At 36.7% G+C, this 26,536-nt stretch overlaps 1 protein-coding gene across 2 annotated transcripts; it reads right to left on the bottom strand.

Moving 5' to 3' along the window:
- Positions 1 to 24,263, bottom strand: LOC121382999 (tetraspanin-33-like). Of its 2 annotated transcripts, none has more exons than XM_041512721.1 (7): positions 23,871 to 24,263; positions 7,368 to 7,556; positions 6,019 to 6,213; positions 3,655 to 3,789; positions 2,970 to 3,020; positions 2,163 to 2,279; positions 1 to 918 (listed from the first exon to the last, which is right to left on the bottom strand). In XM_041512721.1, exons 1-7 carry the CDS (start codon positions 23,970 to 23,972, stop codon positions 853 to 855), a joined length of 855 nt encoding a protein of 284 aa, XP_041368655.1. In that variant the 5' UTR covers positions 23,973 to 24,263; the 3' UTR covers positions 1 to 852. The 2 variants fall into 2 exon arrangements, with proteins under 2 accessions (XP_041368655.1, XP_041368657.1); XM_041512723.1 differs by lacking the exon at positions 23,871 to 24,263 and adding an exon at positions 19,591 to 20,460.
- Positions 24,264 to 26,536: the final 2,273 nt, after the last annotated feature.

The raw sequence follows: 26,536 nt of genomic DNA, 5'->3' as shown, positions 1-26,536 counted from the left end.
ACCATCCGTGACAGAGCGCCTTTAAATTGTTATTTATAGATGAAATGTCACCTGGACATGGGAGTCCACGCAATGCTGTTAGTTCTACTGGTGAGACCAGTAGAGCTAATTTTAATCAGATTGGTATGCAAGGGAAGGATGGTTTCGTGGGGGTCAAATCGAATTTTACTTTTATAAATGTCTGTTGCATAGTTTCACAATTTCACAATTGCAATTATCAAAACATTTGAATAAAATTTTATTGCAAACATTTTATTTTAAGAGTAAATATCGATTGCATTTATACATTTGTGTTATTTGTGAAAGGGTATCATACAACTACAATAGTATTTATAGTACTGTACGTCATTCATGTCAAATATTATCATCATTATATGGTGAAATGTCTTTCGAATTCATTCCAGTTTTAAAAATAACAAATTGCTTTAAAAAGGCACCACCAACTAGCCAACAGAACGAACTGTTGGCGTTGATTTGAGGACAAACACTTGGGAACACAGTTTCCTTTTGGCCGTGTCATCTTGATGGGAAATTGCTACATGATATTGGCACATTCTTTTTATCAGCGCAACATGTTACATATAAATGTTAATTACAAATATTTATAAGTGTCTGTTTGAAATGAAGAATAAATAATGTTGTAGTTTTAAAAAACATTACGTTATTATTGCAAAACGTATATTATTCGACTATTCATACCACTGAATAGAAATGTATAATTTAACATGTTATACACAGTACACATGCTGCTGTAGTTTATGAAAATACGTTATACAAAAAAACCCCAACTGAACGTGGAGCTGCCTGGGAGTGTTGAGCACGGAGTTCTGGAATGTTGACCACGTGACGCTCTTACCATTTGGACTTCTGTTGTAACACTTGATCTCGCAAAGCCCGCGCAAAACCAACCAAAAGTATCTGAAACACAAAGAAAGTTAAACGTTGTTTTGTTCAACGACACCACTAGAACACTGATTAATTAATCATCAGCTATTGGGTGTAAAACATTTGGTAAATCTTGACGTAGTTTTAGAAAGGAAACCTGCTACATGGCTGAAGCAAGAAATAGGTAAATGGTCCCACCGACGGGGATCCATCCTAGACCGACCGCGCATCTGAAGAGTGGTTTAACACTGGGCTACGTACCGCCCTTGAACCCCCCCCCCCCCCCAAAACGAACGTAAACGTTCAAGGTCATGACAATACCGCCGTTGCAGTAGGATGTGTTTATCTTTGATATGATCACTGTTTTGAAGTGATTCACGAGTCCATGCCGCCAGAGCTGTGTAAAGTTTCAATGAGATCAGTCTTACCCAGAGTTCCGTTTATCAAACTAGTCTTGCCCGTGGCAGTCTTACACAAAGTAGAAACGTAATAAGCCTGCTAGTGGCAGTCGTCTTAGACAAAACACCTGACAGTGATTCGCGGGAGATATCACGCCCTTAACAAAGTGTCCTTTAGAGACTGTCGTGGACAGAGATACGAATTTGAATACCTTATTGGTATTGTTCAAATCGATAAGTTTCTGTATTAAAGGGGTCCCATATATCTTTGTAAAAAGGTGTGTGTCTTTACAAAAGAAAGACTATCACTTAAAAAACAGACGGCAAATTATATATATATATATATATATATATATATATATATATATATATATATATATATATATTAACAGGTGCTACAACAAGTACCACAAGTACTACAACAAGATCCACAACATATATATTGATGGGAAACATTTTTTAAAGCTGAAAGTCACCAGAGAGCAGTTTATACCCAACTCATTCCAGTGCAAATTTATATCGGTTATCAATTTACGTAAAAACGTTTCATGAAACGACCATAGTTTTCATAGTCTAAGTGAGCGTTTTCCATACATTTTTGGCCGACCCTGTGAAATGATTTATCATGTTTGCTGGAAACTAATCCTACAACACTCTTTATTACTAGTGATTATAAAAGTAATTATTTGGCAGCAAAATTCTTCTAAATGTCGAAAACAAAACATCCATATAAAAGTCGCAAATGTGCTGGGGTTAAAAACGAAACATTTCTAAAAGGTCCAGGTTTTAGCAGTGACTCAGCTGAAACAGCAGTAAAATTCCCAGTATAATTCTTCTAAACGTCCAAATGTTACTGTCCAAGGTTTAGCAGTCACTCACCTGGGGCAGTAAAATTCCCAGTATAATTCCACCAAACGTCCAGATGTTACTGTCCAGCCACACCTGCAGGCCGCGTAGACAACCGTTAGTGTAGATCTTGTCCGACACTTCATTGGGCTGCAATGTGGAAAACAAGGAATAAAACTAACACACCTAGTGAGTTAATACTAACACAGTATATCAGACATAGTCGTAGATAGAAAACCCGCTACCTTTTTCTATTAGTAGCAATGGATCTTTTATATGAGCCATCCCACAGACAGGATAGCACATACCATGGCCTCAAAAATTATCAAGTCTATATGTATGATCTCACCCCGAACCCCAATTTGCTGGCATATTCCGACGACTATGAAGCCTTTTTTTCAGAAAATATATATATATTTTTTTTAATGAAATGTTTGGCATCTAACAAGTGACGATTAATAAATCAACATTAACGTCGTTAAATAAATCAAAATTTATCTTTTTAACTTAGAAAAAAGAAACCACAAAATCACGTTAATAGCGGTCACTTATATGTATATGTATATATATGTGTGTATATGTGTGTGTGTGTATATATATATATATATATATATATATATATATATATATATGTGTGTGTGTGTGTGTGTGTGTGTGTGTGTGTGTGTGTGTGTGTGTGTGTGTATGTATATATATATATATATATATATATATATATATATCTTATATAAATAATAATGAACAATCGTAGGTTTTAAGTGAAAGTGTGTTTCACTATTTCGTCTAAACATTATGTTGTTATTAACCTGTTATGTGTTAAAACATACAAAACGCCCTTACATCAGATTTTTTTAGCACTCCAGCTCCACATAAAATATTTATGGAATCGCCCTGAAAAAATTACAACAAAAAATATAAAAACAACATCATGTAATAATACTAATGCTTATACATATATTACAAACACAACAATAACAATGGATTTTCATTACTAAAAAATGACAAGAACGGTTTCATAGATATACAGTCCAGTGAGTGAGTGAATGAATGCATGTTTAACGACACCCAAGCACGAAAAATACATCGGCTCTTGGGTGTCAAACTACGATAAATGCAAATATTATGTTATGACCAACATCAATATAAAAATTCAAGAGGTAAATTAAAGCAAACTGTTAAAAAAATACAAATATCACGGAGAAGGAAAATTAAAAGTTACAGTATCACGAAGAAATTGCAACAGAAGTTCAGGATGGAATGATAGAATCGAACTGATTCCATCACATTTCCTAGTCCAAAGATATCTTTTCTAGTTTCTCGTAGATGATTGCACTCCACCAAAATGTGGCGTATCGTCAGAGATCTACAAACTTTTTATCTTATCTCATCATTCATAGAACGAAAAAGAGAAAAATATTCAATAGTTTTTTTTCTTCTTGTTTATGTGTGTGTGTGTGTGTGTGGGGGGGGGGGGTCTATAATTAACCGTAACATTATACCGTCATAAAACACATGCGACACCTACCGGCTTTATTTTGCAACAAGAAAAGGGAACAGAGCAACTAAGGACTCCGACCGACGAATCGTTGCAGAAGTAATATTTGTTCAGATTCCAGTTCAAGTAGCCCGTCTCGTTGTTACTTAGTCCACAACAGTCCAACTGAAGGAAGGAAGGAAGGAAATATTTTATTTAACGACGCACTCAACACATTTTATTGACGGTTATATGGCGTCAGACATATGGTTAAAGACCACAGAGATATTGAGAGAGGAAACCCGCTGTCGCCACTTCATTGGCTACTCTTTTCGATTAGCATCAAGGGGATCTTTTATATGCACCATCCCACAGACAGGATAGTACATACCACGGCCTTTGTTACACCAGTTGTGAAGCACCGGCTAGGACGAGAAATAGCCCAATGGGTCCACTGACGGGGATCGATCCTAGACCGACCGCGCGTCAAGCGAACGCTTTACCACACTGGGCTACTTCCATTTTCTATTCCTGGTAGTGATTAATGAATAATTTAACATATAATATTTAATAATAAATCTGCCTTTTAATTATTATGGATTACAGGGCGTGACATAATGAATGTCAGCCATCTTTGTTTTCTGCTGTCAAAACTATATATTTTATGATTTAAGTGAAGTTTCTGTTTTAGTTGTTAGCTTATCTGAGTTAATAATTTAGCTACGTTTAATCAATTGTTTTTATGACGAACTACACCAAAACATTGGTTTTGGAATGAATTAGTTTAAATGTTTTAGTTCTGAATGTATAATAGATATATGGAAACCATATACTAAACAATTGATATTATGAATTTATTTTTATGCAGGTTTCCCCAGTTGTTATGGAATATATCAACACAATGCCTACGTGTAATTCATATGGGTGTGTCTTATGTTTAATAAAAGATGATGCCCTAACCCGTAACTGGTGTTGTGAACTTTGTTGAACCTAGCTTCACGCACAAAATACCGACTGCTACACGTATATAAGACTAGAGTCGTTCAGAGTTCTCACAATACGACTCGATCGCATTCGACAAGTCGGTGTGACTAGGCGCATACTGAGTAGGCTCCTGAACAGGAAGGATCGACAGCAACTGTCAGGAAGTTAACAATGTTTCTGACATTCTATCTCACATTACTGACATTCAATCTCACATTACTGACATTCAATCCTACATTACAGACATTCAATCCTACATTACAGACATTCAATCTCACATTACTGACATTCGATCTCACATTACTGACATTCAATCTCACATTACTGACATTCAATCGCAAATTACTGACATTCAATCCCACAATACTAGCGTTCAATCCTACAATACTGACGTTCAATCTCACAATACTGACGTTCAATCCCACAATACTGACGTTCAATCTCACAATACTGACATTCAATCTCACAATACTGACATTCAATCTCACAATACTGACATTCAATACCACTTTACATCTTTGTTCAGGCAATACGACGCTAATAATTGCGCTCAGGTTTACGATACCAAGTATTCCCTTATGTGTTTCTCTCAGTATATTTGGTATAGTAGACGTAGTGGAAACTACTTTCATTTTATATCATCAAACATATCATCGAAGATAATGCAATAACGACCACCAATAAAAACAGAACTACCTATATGTACTAATATTTGCATAATGGATTCATACAAGCAATAAAATATGGTAATTTTCATCCATTATTGAATGGTTATTTTGTCAAATGCTATTTTGAGAAACAAAGAGTATGTTCGTGAAAACAGTTAAAAGAAATAAAAACTATAAACAGCTGACTACTTCCGCCTACTGGTTATTGCTGGTTTCTAATAATATATTTGTTGTATTACTTTCTGGGTTTTCAAATTCTGGGTGGACAGCAGTTTTGTTTATGTACCTATTATTTTCTGAATATTATCTAAACAACTTTTCATGTCCTGTTGAGTTTTATTTCTCTGCTTACTGGTTTGTAATTGTATTTATAATATATATATTTCAAGTCCACTACAGCAGGGGGTGGGGTGGGGGGGGGGGGGTGGCAGGTGCCCCCCCCCGAAAAAAAACTTAAAGAAACTTCTCTTCTTAACTGTTTAAGGAGTTTTAGACTTATTAACTACTCAGTTGCCCCCCCCCCCCCCCCCCCCCACAAAAAATCCTAGCTACGGCCATGTACAGTCATATTTTATTAGTCACTACATATTAATTAATTAAAAGATTTTTCAGGTCCCCAGCTGTTTTATTTCATCACTTATTGTTTTTTGAATGGTATCTAAAAGATTTTTCAAGTCCCCTGCTGTTTTATTTCATTACTTACTGTTTTCTGGATGGTATCTAAAAGGTTTTCGAGTCCCCTGCTGTTTTATTTAGTACTTACTGTTTTCTGAATGGTATCTAAAAGATTTTTCAAGTCCCCTGCTGTTTCGTCCTCGTATTTTTCTATTGCAGTCTGCAGCAGGTCCTCCGGGTAGAGCTTCAGCGACTTCCTCACGTCTGGCACGTAGTAATAAACAAACACCAGGATAATGAGGGCCACCTCGAGGAAGAAGAGTATTGACAGAATCAGCGTGTACTGAAAGAAACAGAAACAATACGTTGTTAACAACATTATGGAATTTCGTAAATGATAGATAAAAACAGACCATTTGTATTTCAATTTGTAAGCTGAACGACAAAATTGCTACCATATTGTTGAAAATCGTATCTCTAAAGTGAAAATTATGTTTGGACAAGGTCGTCACTGCTCCTATAAATCACCTTCAAGTGAATTGTTCACAGGAGGTCTGCCACTTAGCCCACCAGTATGATGCATTTTCCCTACACTGTAGCAGGCCTGCTATTCCCAAGACTGGTTTGACAAAGCACGGGCCATTTCAAGAACATGGTGAATATTTTGATACAGGGACTTAGGCCTACCTTTTGGATGGAAGCCATTTGCTTCCCCCACTGAAAAGTGAGTGCAGTTTTCAGTTAGAAAGTGCTCTTTTTGTCTAGCTGAGAAGACGCCATATAGATTTGGAATGAATGAATGTTTAACGACACCCCAGCACGAAAAATACATCGGCTACTGGGTGTCAAACTATGGTAATGCAAATAAATAAAGTGATGATCAACATCAATATAAAAATTCAAGGTTTAAACAAAAACAGTGTAAAGAACTGTGCAAAAATACAAATACAAATATCACAGAATTTTACGGACACCGAATTTTACTCTAAACTTCAATTTGTGCTGTATTGGCCATTCTCAAAGAGAATGTTACACCCCTGCACCACGGTGAGGTTACAGCACGCGCAGGGGCCATATAGATTTGGTCCGATTCTCTTTGTGCTGCACGCACTGTTATTAGAGGGTTCGTATTGAACCGTGAGACAACTTTCCATCTAGCCCTGTCAAAACGTAGGTCGGTAGTGAGCTCGCCTGAGGATCGAACCTACTTTGGCGATACATTGGATGGTCCCACGACTGGTATATCAAAGTAGTGGTATGTATTGTGCTGTCTATGGATATGAAATACTCCTTGCTGTTAATGGAAGAATGTAGCGGGCTTAGCCTACATGTCAGAATTACCACTTGTTTGACATCCAATAGCCAATGGTTCATTAATCAATATAATATGCTTTAGCGATGTCGATAAACAAAACACACTTTAACGTTGGACTTGGTAAAAGGGCACTTTGAGAAATAAGTAAACTATATTTGTAAGAGTTAAATGAGTTCTTGTACCGTTCTAAGGAAACAGGTATTTTCTCTAAGCGCTCCAGCGCAGCCAAAGAATGCGATGACGACACAGATGGACCCGGCCAGAGTGAGGATGCATGCTGGGTCAAACAGGAAGTCCATTAACGACGTTACCTGCTTGCCCGTCGTGACCAGGATGTACGATCCGCTCACAGTCAGTGCCAGGCCCAACAACTGGAATAAAATAATACATACATAAATAAATAAATAACAATAACGATATATAATAATAATAATAATATAACACGCATTTCGCAAGGTATTTTTCCTGCGCTCTGGTCCAATTGACTAACGTATACACATGCTAGATATTGCATATAAAGATGAATTCCATAAATACAACTGTAATGGAGGTCGCCATCTTTGCTACTTAACACAGAAACGGCTGAATACACGGAGGCCATGTATAAAACCTCGGCTAATGAGGGCTGGCTGTCTACACGGCAATCACATAGTTGGGGGTGGGGGGTGGGGGGTAAAGCCCAGTGTAAGACCACCACACCCCATCTAAACTTCCCCGTGAATAGCACGTGTTACATCTAATAATAACAACAACAACAATAGTTTATAATAATTATTATACTCAGCAGCTAAAAAGCTGGCAATAACTTGCGATTGCCGGTAATAGGAGTAACTGTATAGTAGGTAGTTACAGAAGACTCTTAACAATGCCAGACGTAACTGCTCAAACTAAGCCCACAGTACAGTGCAGTGCTGTGCTGTGCTGTGCTGTGCTGTGCTATACTGTACTGTACTGTATTGTGTTGTACTGGACTGTACTATATTGTATTGTAATGTACTATACTGTACTATGTTGCACTGTACTGTACTGTGTTGTGTTGTATTGTATTGTACTGCACTGTATTGCACTGTACTGTACTATACTATACTGTAAGCTACTGTGTTGTATTGTATTTCACTGTACTATACTATACTGCACTGTGTAGTACTGTACTGTACTGTACTGCGTTGCACTGTACTATACTATACTGTACTGTGTTGCACTGTACTGTACTGTTGTACTGTACTGTACTGTGTTGTACTGTACTACACTGTACTGAACATTTCATTGCGACGTTTACGACTATACGTGTTATATCGTAGTTGTGTGGGAGACAGCCGTCCACCCAGTGTATTAACCACATACTTCGATACACGCCTTCAGACAGCCCTGTTCGTGATATAGCCAAAATAACGTATATAAATAGAAACCACACTTAGCCTGTTTTCATAGCCCTTGGAAAGAGGTTTGCGTCTCCATAGGCCGACGTGGTAAACATATTTATTATCAAGCTATCTTTTTAAATTTTATCATGCGGAGAAACATAATGGACTTCCGTCAGTTTAGCCGGGTAGCAGCATGTCAGTTATATAACTGACTCGAATAGCAGGAGCTGAGACAGGCCCGTAGCCAGTGGGTGATCGGGGGGGGGGGGGGGGGGGGGGGGGTCGGTCGACTCCCCCTACCGAAGACTTTTTTTTTCAATATGCCCCCGGACCCAAGCCTAAACGACCCCCCCCCCCCCCCCCCTCCTCAAAATCCTAGCTACGGGCCTGCTGAGAGATGGTTGGGTGTTTACCAGTGTATTATCGTAAACCACTCCATGACGGCTAGCAGCATGTCAGTTATATAACAGACTCGAAAAGCAGGCAATGAGAGATGGTTGGGTGTTAGCCCTAGTACTGTGACTGTTAGAGACCTAGACGGACATTTGGACAGTTGTACGCTCTCATTACACTGGCTAAATGTTCGCCTTGCTCTCTTGCAGTCAGAGTACTCGGGCTAGTTAGGTGGTTACCGGTCTATTACCGAAAACCGTCTCCATCTTACATGGTTTTATTTTATAAATCTGGATATTTCAAATATTCTGTTGGCAGTTATTGAAAGAAAAATACTGTCAGATAGAAAAACAGTTCACAATTTCACACAATGAACTAAAACACTCAAAATTAAAGGAAAGAAGTGAATGTGTGTGTGTGTGTGTGTGTGTGTGTGTGAGTGTATGTGAGTGTGTGAGTGAGTGTGTGTGTGTGTATGTGTGTGTGTGTGTGTGTATGGTGTGTGTGTGTGTGTGTGTGAATGTGTGTGAATGTGTGTGTGAGTGTGTGTGAGTGAGTGTGTGTGTGAGTGAGTGTGTGTGTGCATCTTTTTTTCCACATGCGAAGATTTGTTCCTGCATTGGGGCGTTGGGGGTGGGGCTGTTACCACGTTAAACCCCGCCCGGTTCGCACGCTTATGGTCATACCAGCATATACGTTATGTCCAGCACTATTAATATCTGTGTTGAATCCTCTGGTTAATATTCCTTTTATACCAATACAGTCGTATTCAAGAGCAGATATAAAGGAGCTGACCCCCCCCCCCCCCCTTTATTTCTTGTTGAATGGGGCTGGGCGTTGGCCAGAGAGGTAAACAACTCACCTAATGGGCAGTTGGTTTAGGATCGATCCCCGTCGGTTGGCCCATAGAGATATTTTTCACTCTAGCCAGTGCACCACGGCTGGTATATTAAAGGCCGTGGTATGTGCTAGCCTGTCTGAGGGATGGTGTATATAAAAGATCCCTTTCTACTAACGGAAAAATGTAGCGGGTTTTCTTTCTAAGACTATTATTATGTAAAAACAAATTACCAAATGTTTGACATCCAATAGTTGATGATTAATAAACCAATGTGCCCTGGTGGTGTCGTCATATAAAAGAAACTACACTGTACACACGTTTTGATGATATCGGCCCTTAGCTAATTAGCTTGGCACATTCATCCCTCAGCATATCTCTTTTCAAATTCGTCTATCCACCCTTGGTTTACGCTAAGACGTATCTGGTTCGGTGAAATGAAGTGTATTCCTTTTTAAAACATGAAATGTCAAATACAATGATCGTGCACCTACCAAAAGAAGCTACCCTTTTGTGTGGCGATTTATTAATACTGTGCAAAACCCGCACAACACATACCTGGCTTACAAGTACTTTACTGAGACATGCAATGGGCTTGACACACACTGGAGGACATATGATACTGAGCAAACACGGTACAGTGACGTGTGAAAACCGCTACTATATTAATATTGTTTACCTTCGCCCGAAACTCACCTACAGAGCACAAGGAGAGAAATCACGTGATGTTGGTGGATATCTGTGAACATATTATATATAGCTGATGTACATTTTAGTCTTTGGTCTGAATGTGTCTTCTTCTACAAGTTTACAATTCAGACTGTAACGATATTGTTGGCTTATATAATATGCCTATTTGTTTCTTCTCGTGGTTTGTATACATTGTTAACAGTCAATGGTATCCAGTTATCCAGAGAACATTTTATATCAGGAGAGATTGATTTAATTTCTCATTTTCAAGGAGCCCATTGACCTATTCCTGTAATGTTGAAAACATACATTTCTTTTCATAAATATTTGTTAAAAATAAATAAATAAAATGTCCATCTTTGTGTTAGTAAAATAATAAAGTGGATACTACAATCACGTAAAGATTATGTCGAGTCATAATATGATATAATAATTATGTGGTTTGCTCATTTAGAGAAGAGATGGCACCGACATCTCTGGTGGCGAATTGCACCCTGCGGACACTGTCCCTCGCCTCTATGTAATACCAATCATTAACCATGCAAATAATAATAATAATAATAATAATAATAATAATAATAATAACTTTATTTAATGAGGGTGACAGGTTTAGCACAAGCTAATCTTCCACTTGGCCCTCAGCAATACATTGAAACACTGAAAAAAGAAAATACATGTATACTAAGTACTATACTATTATAATAATGCATACATACATATTGACTAGAGAAATTTTACATTTAACAGACATCTATTAGTTGTGTAATATTGACACTAATGTCTCAAAACATAACTATTATATAGAATAAAAACTAATCAGCCAAATAAACATCCATAAGATATTGTTTCAGGCTGGATTTAAAGTTCGCAACTTACTTCAGGTGTCTAATATCAAAGGGTATTGTATTCCATATCTGAACACCTGAGTAACTGAAGGATTTTTTATGTAGTTCAGTATGAGGCCTTGGTAGCTGAAGTTTGTTTTTATTAGAGGATCTTAGGTTATAATTACAGATTTCAGATATTGGGGTAAGGAGAGATGTAATGTATTCTGGGGAGAAGCCATTTAGTGCTTTATATACCATTATGCCGATGTGGTATTTTATTCTGTCAGGGAAAGGTAAAATATTTAGTTCCCTGAACATGTCTTTAGACGGAGTTATTAATGGTTTGTTTAAAAGTATTCTCATTGCACGTTTTTGCATTTTTAGAATTTGAACCACTTGTTCCTTAGCACAGTGTCCCCAAACAGTGACAGCAAAGTCGAGAATTGGAACAACGTATGCATTATAGAAAACTGTTTTGGCAGCTTGATTTAAGTATATATTAAGTCTCCTGAGTGTGAGATAGTCGAGGCCAATTTTGAAATCACTTTTCTAATGTGTACTGTCCAGGTCAGTGACTCATTTATATAAACACCAAGTACCTTTTGCGATTTTACTGCATTAAGTTTTTCATTGTTTAGTGTAATTTGTATTGAGTGCTGCCTGGCTATTTTGTATGTTGTACTTACTAACATACAAGTTGTTTTCTGAAGATTAAGAGCCATATTGTTATTTGTGCACCACTTTTGAACGACCAATAAATCCACCTGCAAATTTAACTAGTTCTGTTAGGTCACTACCATATGTGTGCATGGTTGCATCATCGGCATACATGTCAATAAAGCAGTGTTTGGCATACAAGGGCATATCATTTATGTAGATAATAAATAGTAGTGGACCGAGAATTGAGCCTTGGGGGACACCGGTCAGCTGTGATGAGGATTGTAAGTTCCCAACTTTTTCAATCTGCTGACGATTTTGTAGTAGGAAGTAAACCATTTGAGACTTTGATCAGAAAAATTTAGAAGCTTCAGTTTATAAAGAAGTATAGAATGATCTACAAGATCAAGGCTTTCTTTAAATCTAGGAAAATGATTCCTACCATGTTATCATTATCGATAGACAAGATCCACTGATCAATTAGGTGTACCAATGCAGTCTGACATGAGTGTTTTTCACGGAAACCAGACTGAGCATCATGTAGGAGGTTATATTAGTCAAGTATTTATATAGATGATTTGAGATATGCCTCTCAAATATTTTTGTTATAGTTGGTAAAATCGAGATAGGTCTGTAATTCTCTGCTTTGTCTTTATCACCCCCTTTATATATTGGAGTGGAGCAATTTGTAATGCACATGGGAAGGTTCCATCAGCAATACTTAAGTTGATTATGTGTACGATGAGTGGAGCTAGTGTGTGATTACTAAGCTTTAATATTCCTGGCCCAATGCCGTCTAAACCGGTTGCCTTTGATGAGTCTAATTTTGTTATATAATTTACCACATCGTGTAGACAGATATGTGGTATTCTAAATGGCAAGTTATTTACTATTTTGTTTTTAAGATAATCCTGAAGTATAGTGTGATTTTCGGGAGTAAAAGGTTTTGTCAATAGTCTGTGAGATGTTAATGAAATGCTCATTTAAAGTTTGTAGAATGTCACTTGCATTAGTAACCAAACTGTCATTTATTTTAACTCTGAAGGCATAAGTAACCCTGATCGTTTTCCAGATAATGTTTTGAAATGATTCCATAAGAAACTTGAAGGTTTGTTATTCTGAACAGCATCTTGAAATAAATCCTTTTTGGCCTCAGCTATGAAATTTAATGTTTTATTGCGCCACAGCTTGTAGCTGGTCCAGTCTTTTATTTTATGAAAATGATCACGTTGCATTCTTGAGTATTTTATCTTATCACTGTACCATTTTGGTTGTTCAAATCGTCTAACTCGTTTTTTTTTCAAAGGTGCATGTTTATTCAGAATATTAATTAGTGTGTTGTGCCAAAGTAATAAGGCCATATTAACATCATTACATGAAAAAATTATTGTTTATATTGGAATTGTTAATGTCTAAAAGAAAGTCTTCAGTGCAAAATGTTTTAAAACACCTATATGATATAGTTTTATGAGTGTTATTTATCATATTTATATCAGAATTGTTTGTATATTGATTAAGACTAACTGACAGGATAATGGTCGCTAATAGTAAAACATGGTATACATACTTGAGTAATCATACTAGTGTTTGTACAATAAATGTGATCTATGATAGTCGAAGAATTTTCGGTTATTCTGGTAGGCTTATCCCCTATTTGAGTCAATTCATATGACTTCACTAAATTGCTCCACTTGGTATTAGAGCAACCATTTATGAAATCGATATTAAAGTCTCCCATAACAACTATATCAAGGTTTTCATTTAAAGCCTTTTCCAGCTGAGTGTCAATCATATCTATCCAGGACACATGTGAGTTAGGTGGTTTGTAGACAAAACATAACAAGATGTTTTTAGCATGTTGTAAATTAATTTGTAGCCATATAGTTTCTGTAGTCAAGTCTTCGATATCATTTCGTCTTTTATAGGATAAGGAGTTTCTAATATATACAGCCAGTCCTCCACCCTGTTTGTCCCTTCTGTCTTTTCGTTCCAGGTTGCATTGATCAATATTAATTATAGTATCCGGGATTTCCTGGCTTAGAAAGGTTTCACATAATCCTAATATATGTAAAGAAGGGTTTTTACCCATTATCAATGAGATTTCATCTAGTTTTGGCAGTATATGTTGAATGTTCCAACTGGCAATATTGAAACTTTTTGTGGGGAAATTAAACTTGCTTTTACTTACTGAAAATGTTGGGCTCTTTGTTTTCAATGAAGTAATATTTGTATCAGATCTACATTTGGCTGTACCTAAAGTTGATATTTTCCCACAAGGATTATCATTAACTGACTGAGGCATCTCCCAACTTTGGGATTTTAGTGTTAAGATATTGCTTATTTTTAGAACTGTCTTGTGCAGCTTTATTAGCAATATTTATGATTAAGTCAATTAGGTAGTGATTGGAAAGATAAGACAATGGCTTTACTCTTAAAGACTGCACCTTGCTATACATATCTGTATTAACTAAAAAGTAGTCAACTGTTCTAGCACTATTATAATATTATTTATTATAATAAACATTATTACTGAAATATATGGTTAAATATATCTGTACATGACATTACACCCATATGTACTCCAGAAGGAATCTAAAAGCAATTGTATTTTCAATTTGTTTTTACGGTGGAGCATGTCCCCGAACTCCCTAGCATTTTCACCCCTACGGGGGATCAATTTACGTCCCACATGTTTGCCAACACTATGAACAAAACTCCTGGATGAAACACTGTTACTGTTCCAGGCAGCATATGTCCTAAATAATGTGTATGTCTCATTCACCCCCTGTTGTACAAGATACCGGATTCTCCCATTGTCTTACACGACAAGGGTTATTTAGAGCAGCAGACGACAATGGGATGTACTAGATATATTACGGATGTTGGACATTAATGAATCATTCATACATGTAGGTCAAGTGCGTTGTTTTGCAGGCCAAATGCTAGTTCATGTCAACTGATTTTATTGTATTAGTTCCTATGAGTAGTTTACGACAACAAACATAATCATGGTGACATATGTTCGTGCGAATGTCCCATTAATGTTCAAGCCTGTTTTCTGGGTCGCATAAAAGAACAACTCACTTTTGTGGCGACAACATAGGTTGGAGAAAAGCCACTACTGCTTTTACAAACGTACATTAGGATGGCATAAAACATTTGTATATACAGACACTGGATTTCTAAACAAAATGCTTTCAGAAAGACTGTTTGGTCCTTATAATGGCTCTATGAACTTCAAATACGTTCATCAAACTGAAAAGATATATATAATTGTGTGCATAAAATTATCTGAATAGTACATATTGTAATTAAAAAATAAATTTGTCTGCATTAGTGTATGCCATAATTATATTTCTATAGCACTGCTCCTAAAATGTTTTAATAACGCCATTCCTGAAAAGGAAAAGAAGTCAACCTACACTAATGAACTGAACAACATAAAATTAGAAGAAAACATTATTGGTTTACTAATTCATGTTTGCAACATATGTCTACCAATTACTTCATAAATTGATTATGCTTGGTTTTCGCTCGCTTTAGCATTTTGATGAGTGCAATTTTTCACTCGCCTAAACATTTTGATTAGTGCGATTTTTCACTCGCCTAAGCATTTTGAGGTGTGCGATTTTTTGCTCGTCATGGTTTTTCAAAAGCCAAGGACTGCAAAAGTGGAGTTCAGTGATATGTTTTTCTCGTAATAAATATGTTTTGGTCAAGACAGATGAGTTGCGCGCCCAGAACAGTATTATCGAACCCTGTGATATTTATAAGCAAATTCTAAAGGGGAAGAAAACCAGTGTGGCATTTGAGTGGGTGCCCCGGGCAACACCTGTTGCAGTACTACGTTTTAACGGTGTTATTGATTGGTCTACGCCTACTGGGAAATCTCCAGTGAACACTGTTTAGACATCTGCAGTGTGTTCCGTACTTAGCATATACATACCATATACAAGTAGTATGACCAATTACTAACAACTAACCACTATCCCACTGTCCTGGACAGTCAGTCCACATAGATGAGGTGTGTGTGTGTGTGTGTGTGTGTGTGTGTGTGTGTGTGTGTGTACAGGACAGCGTGCTTGAACTTTAATTGGATATAGGCACGAAAATAACTAAAATATGGATATTTAAATAAATCATGGCCAAACTCTGTGGCTTAGTGATTAAGCAATCATATTTCATGTTTAGATGTTCTGGGATCGATTCACGGTAGCCGCTCCCACCCCGGCTCAGTGGGAAAATACAAGACCGGGATTGTTCTCAATAACTAACCATTAACCAGTGCCCTGGATAGACGGAGGTAACAGCCGAGATGTGTCCAGGACAGTGAGCTTAAACTGGTTATTAGCACGAAAAATATGAAACATTAATGACCTACATATATACTAACTGATAAAGCATTTGCCTGTACACTTTACTATAAGAATGAATGTATTATAATAAAATACATCGGCTATAGGGAGTACCTTATTCTTCATAAGATTCATCTAGTAATAATAATTATAAATTAATAATAAAACAACGGATTTCCATACACCAGTTGTGGTGCACTGGTCGGGACGGAGGTGGGTTGGGGGGGGGGGGGGGTGTCACAGTCAGAGAATGGGTCCACCGAGGGGGTTCGATCCTACGGCAAGTACCTCAGGTGAGCCCCCTACTGAGTTACGATCCCGTCCCCCTTTATAATCAACTCGTGAGTAAATAATTGAAAGAAAACGGCACTGGTGTAGTGTTCTTATTACGCGAGGCGTTTCAGAACAGAAAACATATTACACTTCAGAATAGATTTGTGAAACTCGTTTGTACCGACTGCTGTGCGACAGAAACATTGACCATGTTGGTGTTTTATAAATAGCACTGCAATTAGGAAGTCATTTGATCTGAACTGTATTTAAACTCTGGCCGTAATTCAACGACATATGAGGTACATTGTGAAACTATAAGCAAATAAATAAATCGACCTAATCATTGAGAGAATCAGGAATTCACTGATAGAATTCGTTTACGACAAATGAGAACAATTACTTAGTCATAAAAGATATCGTATATATGATAACTGTTTTAAAGACTTTAACAGCAACCTTTTCTAAAGCGTAAAGGGTAACTAAACATTGGATAACTGTGTTGCACTTTTGTTGTCACAAACTAGATTACAAACATGCTTCTCATTTATTAGCATCGACCATACATAATTAACGCATTTGTTTATGTTTTGAAAAGGGCCCTCCTAATGTAAACATTGCCAATGCTACAGAATTGTCGGCTTCAAAATGTGTAGCACTGTTAATGTACATTGGCAATGTTTACATCGAGGAGGAGAAATGTTTTAAATTATTTTAAGCTGCACCCACAATTTATTTTAATGTTTTCGAAACATTTTGATTTCAACACACAATTTTGAAATGCATTTACCTGTATATTTGTATTGTATTGTATTTACCCCCAAAGATCTTGTTTTACATATATATAAAGATACTTCATGATATTTTGTCGAATATGATTTATATTTCATCGAGTGAAGTTTGCAATCATATCTCACGAGTCGCGCTTGAGCGACGAGTGTAATATGATTGCAAACTTCACGAGGTCAGATATATAAAGCATATTTGACAAAAAACATGAACTTTCTATTTATTATATAACTTTTGGCAATTTACTTTTATTTTTAAAATGTCAGCAAAAAAAATATAGTTCCAGCTTTCTTACAGTGACGATAACACATTTTCGAGTGAAATTTCACTCTAAAATGTGTTATCGTCTCTGAGTGACTGATATCACTTTTATTTCAATGATATTTTAAGATATTGCACTAAATGTTATATAATAAAATGTTTTATTTTAAAAGGAAATTATTATATTAATAAACTAATTACCTTTGATTGAAAACGGGTTTTATAAATGTGGGTCAGTATATTTTGAATACAATGAATGAATGAATGAATGATTGAATGTTTAACACCACCCCAGCACAAACAATATATACTATTTATTAATGAATAATAGTATAGCCACAACACACTCAAAGTGTGGGAACCATTTGATACTGGAGAGGTGAATGGGTGAATGATCTTGTGTTGGGTTTTTTTAAATCTCTTCCTTTTCATGTGAGTGTTCATATAATACCCCCTCACGTAAAATGACTGATTTTTAATACAGTTAATTAAAACATGTTACTGTCTTCTTTCATTTCCTTTCACGCTGGTATTTTCTCTAACTGTATAATATTTCCTGTGATACCCTACCTTTTGAAACGTATTTTATAATAGTCAATATTCGAAGAATGGTTCATTTGACATCCTCGGGGAACCAATGTCCCTCCGATCACCCCTGTATTAATAACCACTTGATATATTCGGTGTGTTCCAGTCAGTGGCGGACATTAGATTCTGCACGATAAACTGATAGAGCATTATGATTATTACTGACCCCATAGAAGGGCAGTCATGCCGAGAGATCAATGGTAATTGCGGCCATTAGATGACACACAATCAATCAAGTCAGCCCCACGCAGTGGGTCACATATATTTTAATTATTTATTTACTAAAAAGCTAATTGCTGTATCTTTGTACGCAGAACTTCATTCAGAGATGCCCTGCCACCGTATTAACTTTATCAAACATCCACTTGTAGTAAGAAACCGTCACTTCTATAAAACAATTCTTTAAATGTTTCTGATAATCTTAAGCGTTCTTGTCTATCATAACTCCTTGGACTGGATTTTGTACTTTTATTGCTGTATTATTATATGGCCGCTTTATGTAGATAGCCAGTCCTCATTAGCCGAGGCTGTAGACACTTCTCTGTCAAGTAATAAAAATGGCAGCCTCCATTACTGTTGTATTTATGGAATTCATTTATGGTAGGTTTCAAACATAACATAATATCGTTGCTTAGATATCCCTTGAGCTATAATTTAAAAAATCTATATTAAAACTGTTACGTTAGTTTCGAACCGAGTGTCAGTCAGCACACTTGTTAACTACGGTTAATTGGGGTTTCATTTTTGTGGAAGACTTGGTTGGCGAATGGTTAAGTGTTTAAACTGTCAAATGGCATGCGAATCGATGTAGTAGGTTCGAATCCTGCCAATTGATAGTTTGTGTGTTTAAATATTGTAACAAAATATGGCTCTGACATTCAGATTTGTAAATCCAGAAATGGGAGTGGCAGTCCTGCTGCAAACGAAGTGGCAGTCCTGCTGCAAACGAAGTGGCAGTCCTGCTGCAAACGAAGTGGCAATGATGTATCGACGTTTTGGGAAGTGGCGATCGCATTACATCACAAAAGATTTAGTCAGGATTGACAGAGATTTGATAAGTGGGTTCTCTGCTCACTACAGTCGACTTCCTGACTACAACGATGAAAAAAGTTCAGAAGCCTACTTTCCACTGAAGTAATAATGGAGTAATAAAGATCTTGGTGTGAATATCTGTCTAAATTGAAGTAACACATAAATGCGACACCCAGCTAGGATATTTAAACTGAGGTTGTTAACATTGACCTACAGCAAACAGCAGATGTGTATCTTGAACTGCTCGTGGACACGTGGAAAATCGATAGCGGAGAACACAGGTAGACAAATACATAAACAAATACACCGCCATTAAGTGTGTTAAGGATGCATATACTTACGATGAACATGAAGTTGACGAAGAATATTAAATACTTCGTCACTAAATTCACGGCACTTCGGTCATTTCCGAGTACTGTGACATTCTGTGTGTTTTCAACCATATCCTTGACACGATCTGGTAGTTAGCATCCCCCAGGTAATAAAAAGACTCTTAACTAATTGGTAGAGGTCTCCTCTGGGAAACGGTGGTTCCCTCTTTTATATCCCCACAGCATAGAGCAGTTCACAGTACAGTATTCCCAAAGTATGGAGATGATATACACTGCAGTATTTCCACTGTATTAGTCACCACACCAGTACTAAACGTAAAGTATTTCCCACCACTACGCACAGCTGGAGATGAACGTCGATGACAATCACGCTGGTGGAATCCAGGGTCAATGTAGTGACTTGTTGTCATAGCATGTCACTGTCTGTGCTGACGGGTCATCGCTGTTTGTCTTACAACATTACATCATTTGGATAATTATACTATATAGAGAACCTAGCCTCTCGTATATACTGCTCAGATAAATTTTTCTCAGATTTACAACACTGATAAAACTCTTCACAACTTGGCACACAGGTCGATAAATTCTTCTTTTAGAGAGGAGAACAAATCACACATTTTTCGAACAGAGGCTATTCCGCGTTAGAACAGACAGGAAAAACATCATCACGAGGTTTACGAGCTCTTGAAACGTGGAGTTAGTGTGGGTTGGGCGATAGCGAGAGAGGGAGAACGTGAAGTGTGCTTATATCATCACTGCCACCGCATACACTGACTGGCACGTGTAGGCTGTCTGCGCTGCGACCAGGCTTGATCAATAACAAGCACGGAGTACAGTGCACACTGCGGCATGCTGGCCACGGAGACAACAGCCAGGCGGTAAAACCATCGGATCCAGGTAACCACGTTATGTGGTTGTTGATATAATCCGTCTAATTACTCCAAGGCCGATGCGTGATCTTCCTTTGAAACCATATGTATGAGTCTAACCTGATGTTGGAGAGAGAGAGAGAGAGAGAGAGAGAGAGAGAGAGAGAGAGAGAGAGAGAGAGAGAGAGAGAGAGAGAGAGAGAGAGAGGGAGAGAGAGAGAGAGAGAGAGAGAGAGAGAGAGAGAGAGAGAGAGAGAGAGATCACAATTTGATAGTTGAGGCTGAATTAGGAAAGTCACAATGCGTGTGTAGGAAAGTATGCGTGTGTGGGGTGGGGATCCCCTCTTATGTAGAGTTAGACAATGTTAATATTAACGGCAATGGGAGTTGTTTTGCTGTGAGGGAACCGTAGACAAGATTCCGTGCTTGTTTGAACAGAATAATGTGTTTGTACGACCGTTATTTTGGTCTATTGTTCATGTAACTGATATGCTCTATAAACAACATTAGGGTACGGCATTATCGGAAACATGATTATAATTGTTTTTCACGTCTGTTTATATCATATCGAAAACATACGTCATAACAAAAGGAATTTCTGCTTCAAGTGTATATATACAGTTTAAAACTACAATCAATGACTCGACAAATTATCGCTAAGTCTAAGAACAGTGTAGGCCCCTATTAATAACACCGTGACACGTCAATCATAACAAGGGTTTCCCTTGCTCCGTGTTTGTACATGGCCCACGACTGACATATCAAAGCAGTGTTTCCCTCAGGATGTTTGTTCATAGAGTTGGCAAAATAGTTAGACGCAAACTGAGGTCCCGAAGGGTCGACAATGCTACGGGGGTCCGGGGGCATACTCCCCCGTAAAATGTTGTTTTTGTTTTTGTTTTAATTCAGGTGCTTTTAGACACATTCTCGAGTACATATTTAATATTATATTAATTAATTCATTCAAACATTCGTTTATTCATTTCAGCTAATTGTTTGCTTATATCGAATTATGGGTTATGCACGTACATATATGTGCCATGTATATTTATAGAAAAATATATTTCAATAATAATGTTTATTACTATTTGCATAATATCAAAACGTTGATGAACAATAATTTGAAAAGGAAGTATAAAATCATTTCACTAAGCAAAGGCACATAATACATACTACTGAATTATTTAGTGTCATTTTGTTATGCACCTGCAATCCAGGGCTTCTAGAATTGTCTATAACTCCGGTAGCCATGATTGAAATCCACTAGCCCTACTTCTGTATGTCCACCAGGGGTTCGAGAATTAAAAACAAAAATCACTTCCCATACTGGACAGTGAATTAAAAATTCATTAATCATGATTAAAAATTCACATGCTAAAATGAAAGTAAATAACCTTTCATTGTACAGTTTCATATACTGATATAACTGAGATCGTGTCTGATAGTCTGTCACTTAATACAACAGATGGGAGGATTAGTCATTGGAAACTTTTACTCATTTTTCTAGAAAAAAATGCTAAAATATTAATCAGTTTAAAATAAAGTTATCGAGTATAACACCTAACAGCATTAAACTATGAATAATTAAAGTCAACCCAGCACAAAACCGTCATTGGCTCTAAGGTATAAATCGAAGGAAATGTATGAATGAATGAGTCATTAAACAGACTAAATCTAAAGTTTTTTGTTTTGTTTTTTGGTTTAGCGACACCATTAGAGGACATTGATTTAATAATCATCGGCTACTGGTTGTCAAACATTTGATAATTTTGACATATAGTCGTAGAGCAGAAACCCGCTACATTTGTTTCTGTTAGTAGCAAGGGATCTTTTATATTCACATCCCACAAACATGATGGCACATACTACGGCCTTAATTTTTGTTATACCAGTCGCGGTACACTAACTAGAGAGAGAAATATCCCAATGGACACACCAACGGGAATCGATCATAGATCTACCGCGCATCAGGCAAGCACTTTACCAATGGCCTACATCCCGCCCCTCTGTGGGAAAGTGCACACGAAAGACTCCATGCTGGTAATAGGAAAATGTAAACTTGTTTCCTGTGAAAGACTAGTCAGAGTTATCACTGTTTGACATCCAACAGCCGCCTTGGTGCATCCAGGAATTTATATTGTGTTTATATGGCACCAACGTTGGAGAAGGTAACCACACGATCTGTGAGTCGTGTTATGGGGAGACAAACATAAAATGTGGTCTGAAAAAAAGAGAGATACTATTGGTGGGGCAGGGGGTAGGCATCTAAAAATCGTTTCATAGAATCGACCGCTTTAAAGTGTGTAATTTATTTCCCGACCCAAACAAACGTCCATCACCAAAGACTGGCCTAACCATATATCGATCACTACAAGTCAGAATGGGAAGCAACAGCGGGTATCTTATCTAATTTTCTATAAAATGAATTACTATATTATGTGTTGGAAACCTACATTATATTAGCTGCCGTTTCATATGTGATGGGACGTTATACGTCCTTTGATGTTTGTGTAAACAAGGACAACAAAAACACGTGACCCATTTGTAAACGAGGACAACAAAACGTGGTGCATTTGTAAACAAGGGAAACAAAAACACGTGACCCATTTGTAAACAAGGACAACAAAAAGATGTGGCCCGTTTGTGAGGAATCCGTGTCGTTTCGCCCTAAAACCATACCGAACTCTGCGTTGTTTCGCCCTTAGTCCTATTCACCCAGGGTTGGTTCGCCCTAAATCTCATTCGTACCGAGTCGTTTCGCCCCCCAAAATAAATATATTTATTATAGTTTTGAAGTATTTTTTCTTCTGTTTATTCAATATTCATTACCAAATATTAGTGTGACTGTTCATAAATTAATTATTAATGTGAATACATTGTCTGTATATTATCTAAGGCCTGTACGTATTTCATGTATATGGCTTGAGTAAATGATATTGGAAATAAACAAAATTATAATATTATTTTTATCTGTACATTGATATAAACACACAATGTGTGACATCTAAAAATCAATGGATATAGGACAAATCAATGAATAAATGTACTTTATTAACAAAATAAAAATTAGGGTGAATCGAAACATGGGGCGTAACGACTCGGTTTGAGATACGAATCGACCCTGTTCAAAACGACTCGGATGAACTAGTAATAAGGGCGAAACGACCTGTTACCGTTTGTAAACAAGAACAAAAACATGCGACCGTTTTGTGCATAAGGACAACAAAACCATGTGACTCATTTGTAAACAAGAGGAAAACGTCTTCATTTTGTGTAAATTAGGATTTATAATAACTCCACATTTCGAAATAAATTACAGCAGATGCAAATTAAACGATTAATTTTTATAATGCTAATGGTATAAATATATGTTTGAATGGTATACTTAGAATAGAAATGCAGATATAACGCGACACTTACTATGAATATAAAGTTGACGAAGAAGATGACATATTTGTGGAAGAGATTCACGGCACTCCGGTCTCTCCGTCTTGGGTTGAACATTCGCCGTATTGTCCCCATGGCGAACACCAAGAAACCGTCAATCAGTTACTCCACACACCTTAAACACGAGAGACAGACGTATTCCTCAACCCTTCTGGCGATCACTTAATTTGTTTGTCCTGTTTCCAGTAAAAAGGAGTGACTGTAGGTAGATCTATATTCCTCTAACAAGTAAGCACGCTATCCCTCATTATTGGGTGACGTTGTATGAAACCTAGGCAGTAACGGCCAGCAAGCCCACGTTCTTTGTCGTGGTATTACCTATCAGTTTAGTATCTCAACTTCCCCTTTTTGACACGAGTCCTGTGTGTTAGCTTTACCTTCTCAGGCGTGACGACAGGTAACACGCAGGTCAGGTTGGGTTTCGTGTTACGCTCTCCTGATCGAAACGCGGGTGACTCATAGACCACTTATATCTTCAACCATTAAAGTCACGGTTTTTATTATCACTCATAAATGCTTGTAAATATGACAAATCACAATAGTTTTGTTGACAGTACCTTATTGACAATACTTCCTTGACATAATTATGGTAGATATATAATCAATCTGATCAATATGTTGCCTACTGACAAAAACCAAATCCACGATTGTTTCATGTAATGTCTTCATGGATGTTAACCAGGAAGTGTTTTTAACATGTATTGATTGTGGTTATCAAGCAAACATGACGACCAGGGCGAACTTACTCATAGCGAAAACGCAATATATATATATATGTATATATATGTATATATATAACACCAATATATTAATATTATTATTATTATTATTATTATTATTATTATTATTCAACCTTTTTTCTTCTTTTTTTTCATACATAACCATATGTCAACAAGGATATATGAAGTTATCTCTTGAAATACAATCATGTCTGCAAGAACACTGTTATTAGTTTCCTACTGGTCCAACCAGAGGGGACTATAGGTTTCATTTGTGTCCTGTCTGTCTGTATGTCTGTCTGTCTGTCTGTCTGTCTGTCTGTCTGTCTGTCTGTCTGTATGTATGTATGTATGTATGTATGTATGTATGTCTGTCTGTCTGTCTGTCTGTCTGTCTGTCTGTCTGCCCGGCAGTCAGTCTCACGTATAGTTTTGATATACTGAGCTGACATTTTGCGTATATCTTTATCATGTACTGTTACAGCTAGAGCAAGTGTTATGTTTGAGGCGAATTACCCATATTGAACTAAGGAAATATTGAACATTGGTTTTCCGGACTATATATATATATTTGTTACAGGCAATGTGTAAAATCAGGCGATCTGTAAATTGCCTGATTCACCCAGACAATCTGTAGATTGCCTAAATAAATGCCTGACTTTTCAAAGTAATTTCTCGACACATTGCCTGAAATGAAAGGTATATTGAGCTGAAATTTTGTGTATGGCTTTGTGATATTGTGTTACAGATTATGTTTGACCTTTAGGGCAATTTACCCATTTTTCTCATAGTTATAGCCTTTGAACCTTTGAGGAGAATCGAACCACGTACTTAATGGATCCATTTAACTGATTGTCTTTTCTTGTTTTAACCAGTGCACCACAACTGGTCAAAGGTCGTGATATGTGCTTTTCCTGTCTGTGGGAAATTGCATATAAAACATCCCTTGCTGCTTTAGAATAAATGTAACGAATTTCTCTAATGACTACGTGTCAGAAATACTCAAATGTTTGACATCCAATAACCGATAATTAATTAATCAATGTGCTCTTAGCCTCTATGGTGTCGTTAAACAAAACAAACAAACGTTTACTTGCCACAATTTAACACATTAATCACATTCATACTTGGAAAAGACTACACTTTTTGTAATAATATAGCACATTTTAAATTACTTTTGAATCGATTCCATACTTGGAATAAAACATTTCTAATTACTCTTTACGTATTATCTGCTTCGTTAATACAATAATAGTATAATTGAATTAATTAGATCAGTGTTACTTGTTCTAAACCCCACAAATGTCATTTTCGTTTATAAAATGTATTAATATGCCTGGGTTTTTGTTATAGATCCATTCTTTTAGCCCTTTCCAAATGGATAAATTTTACTACAATTAAAAGAATTAATGTTGATATTTCAAGTTCACAGAAAGAACAAAGTGGTGACTCGATATATCCTATGGTATAAAACATATTATCTGGTTATATTTTGTGGATAATTTTATATTGAAACCATCTAAATTGTGTATTATCTGTGCAGCGAAACGGCATTGCATTTATAAGTTTCCAATCAAGATCTTGATAATGACAATTTTCACATTTTAAATTATATTTGTTTTTAAGAAACCTTGATCCGAGCAATGTATTATAATAATGTTTACTGCCTCAATTAATTAATTAATTCAGTCAATCAGCAAACATTATTAATATACATTGCATGGATCAAGATTTCTTAAAAACATATAAAATTTAAAATGGGAAAATAAGTCATTATCAAGATCAATTAATTCAGTCAGTCAGTCAGTATGTCTGTCCGTCTTGTTACTCTGTACATCATAAACAATTTAGGGAAATGTAACTTAACGCTATTTATCAGCTTCAAATGTCTTACAGTTTAAATGAAAAAAAAACAACAAC

This window comes from Gigantopelta aegis, chromosome 10, assembly GCF_016097555.1.
Source record: "Gigantopelta aegis isolate Gae_Host chromosome 10, Gae_host_genome, whole genome shotgun sequence".
Classification (NCBI taxonomy): Eukaryota; Metazoa; Mollusca; class Gastropoda; order Neomphalida; family Peltospiridae; genus Gigantopelta; species Gigantopelta aegis.
Note: the sequence above shows the minus strand (reverse complement) of the source record. Positions and strands in the feature narration are given on the sequence as shown.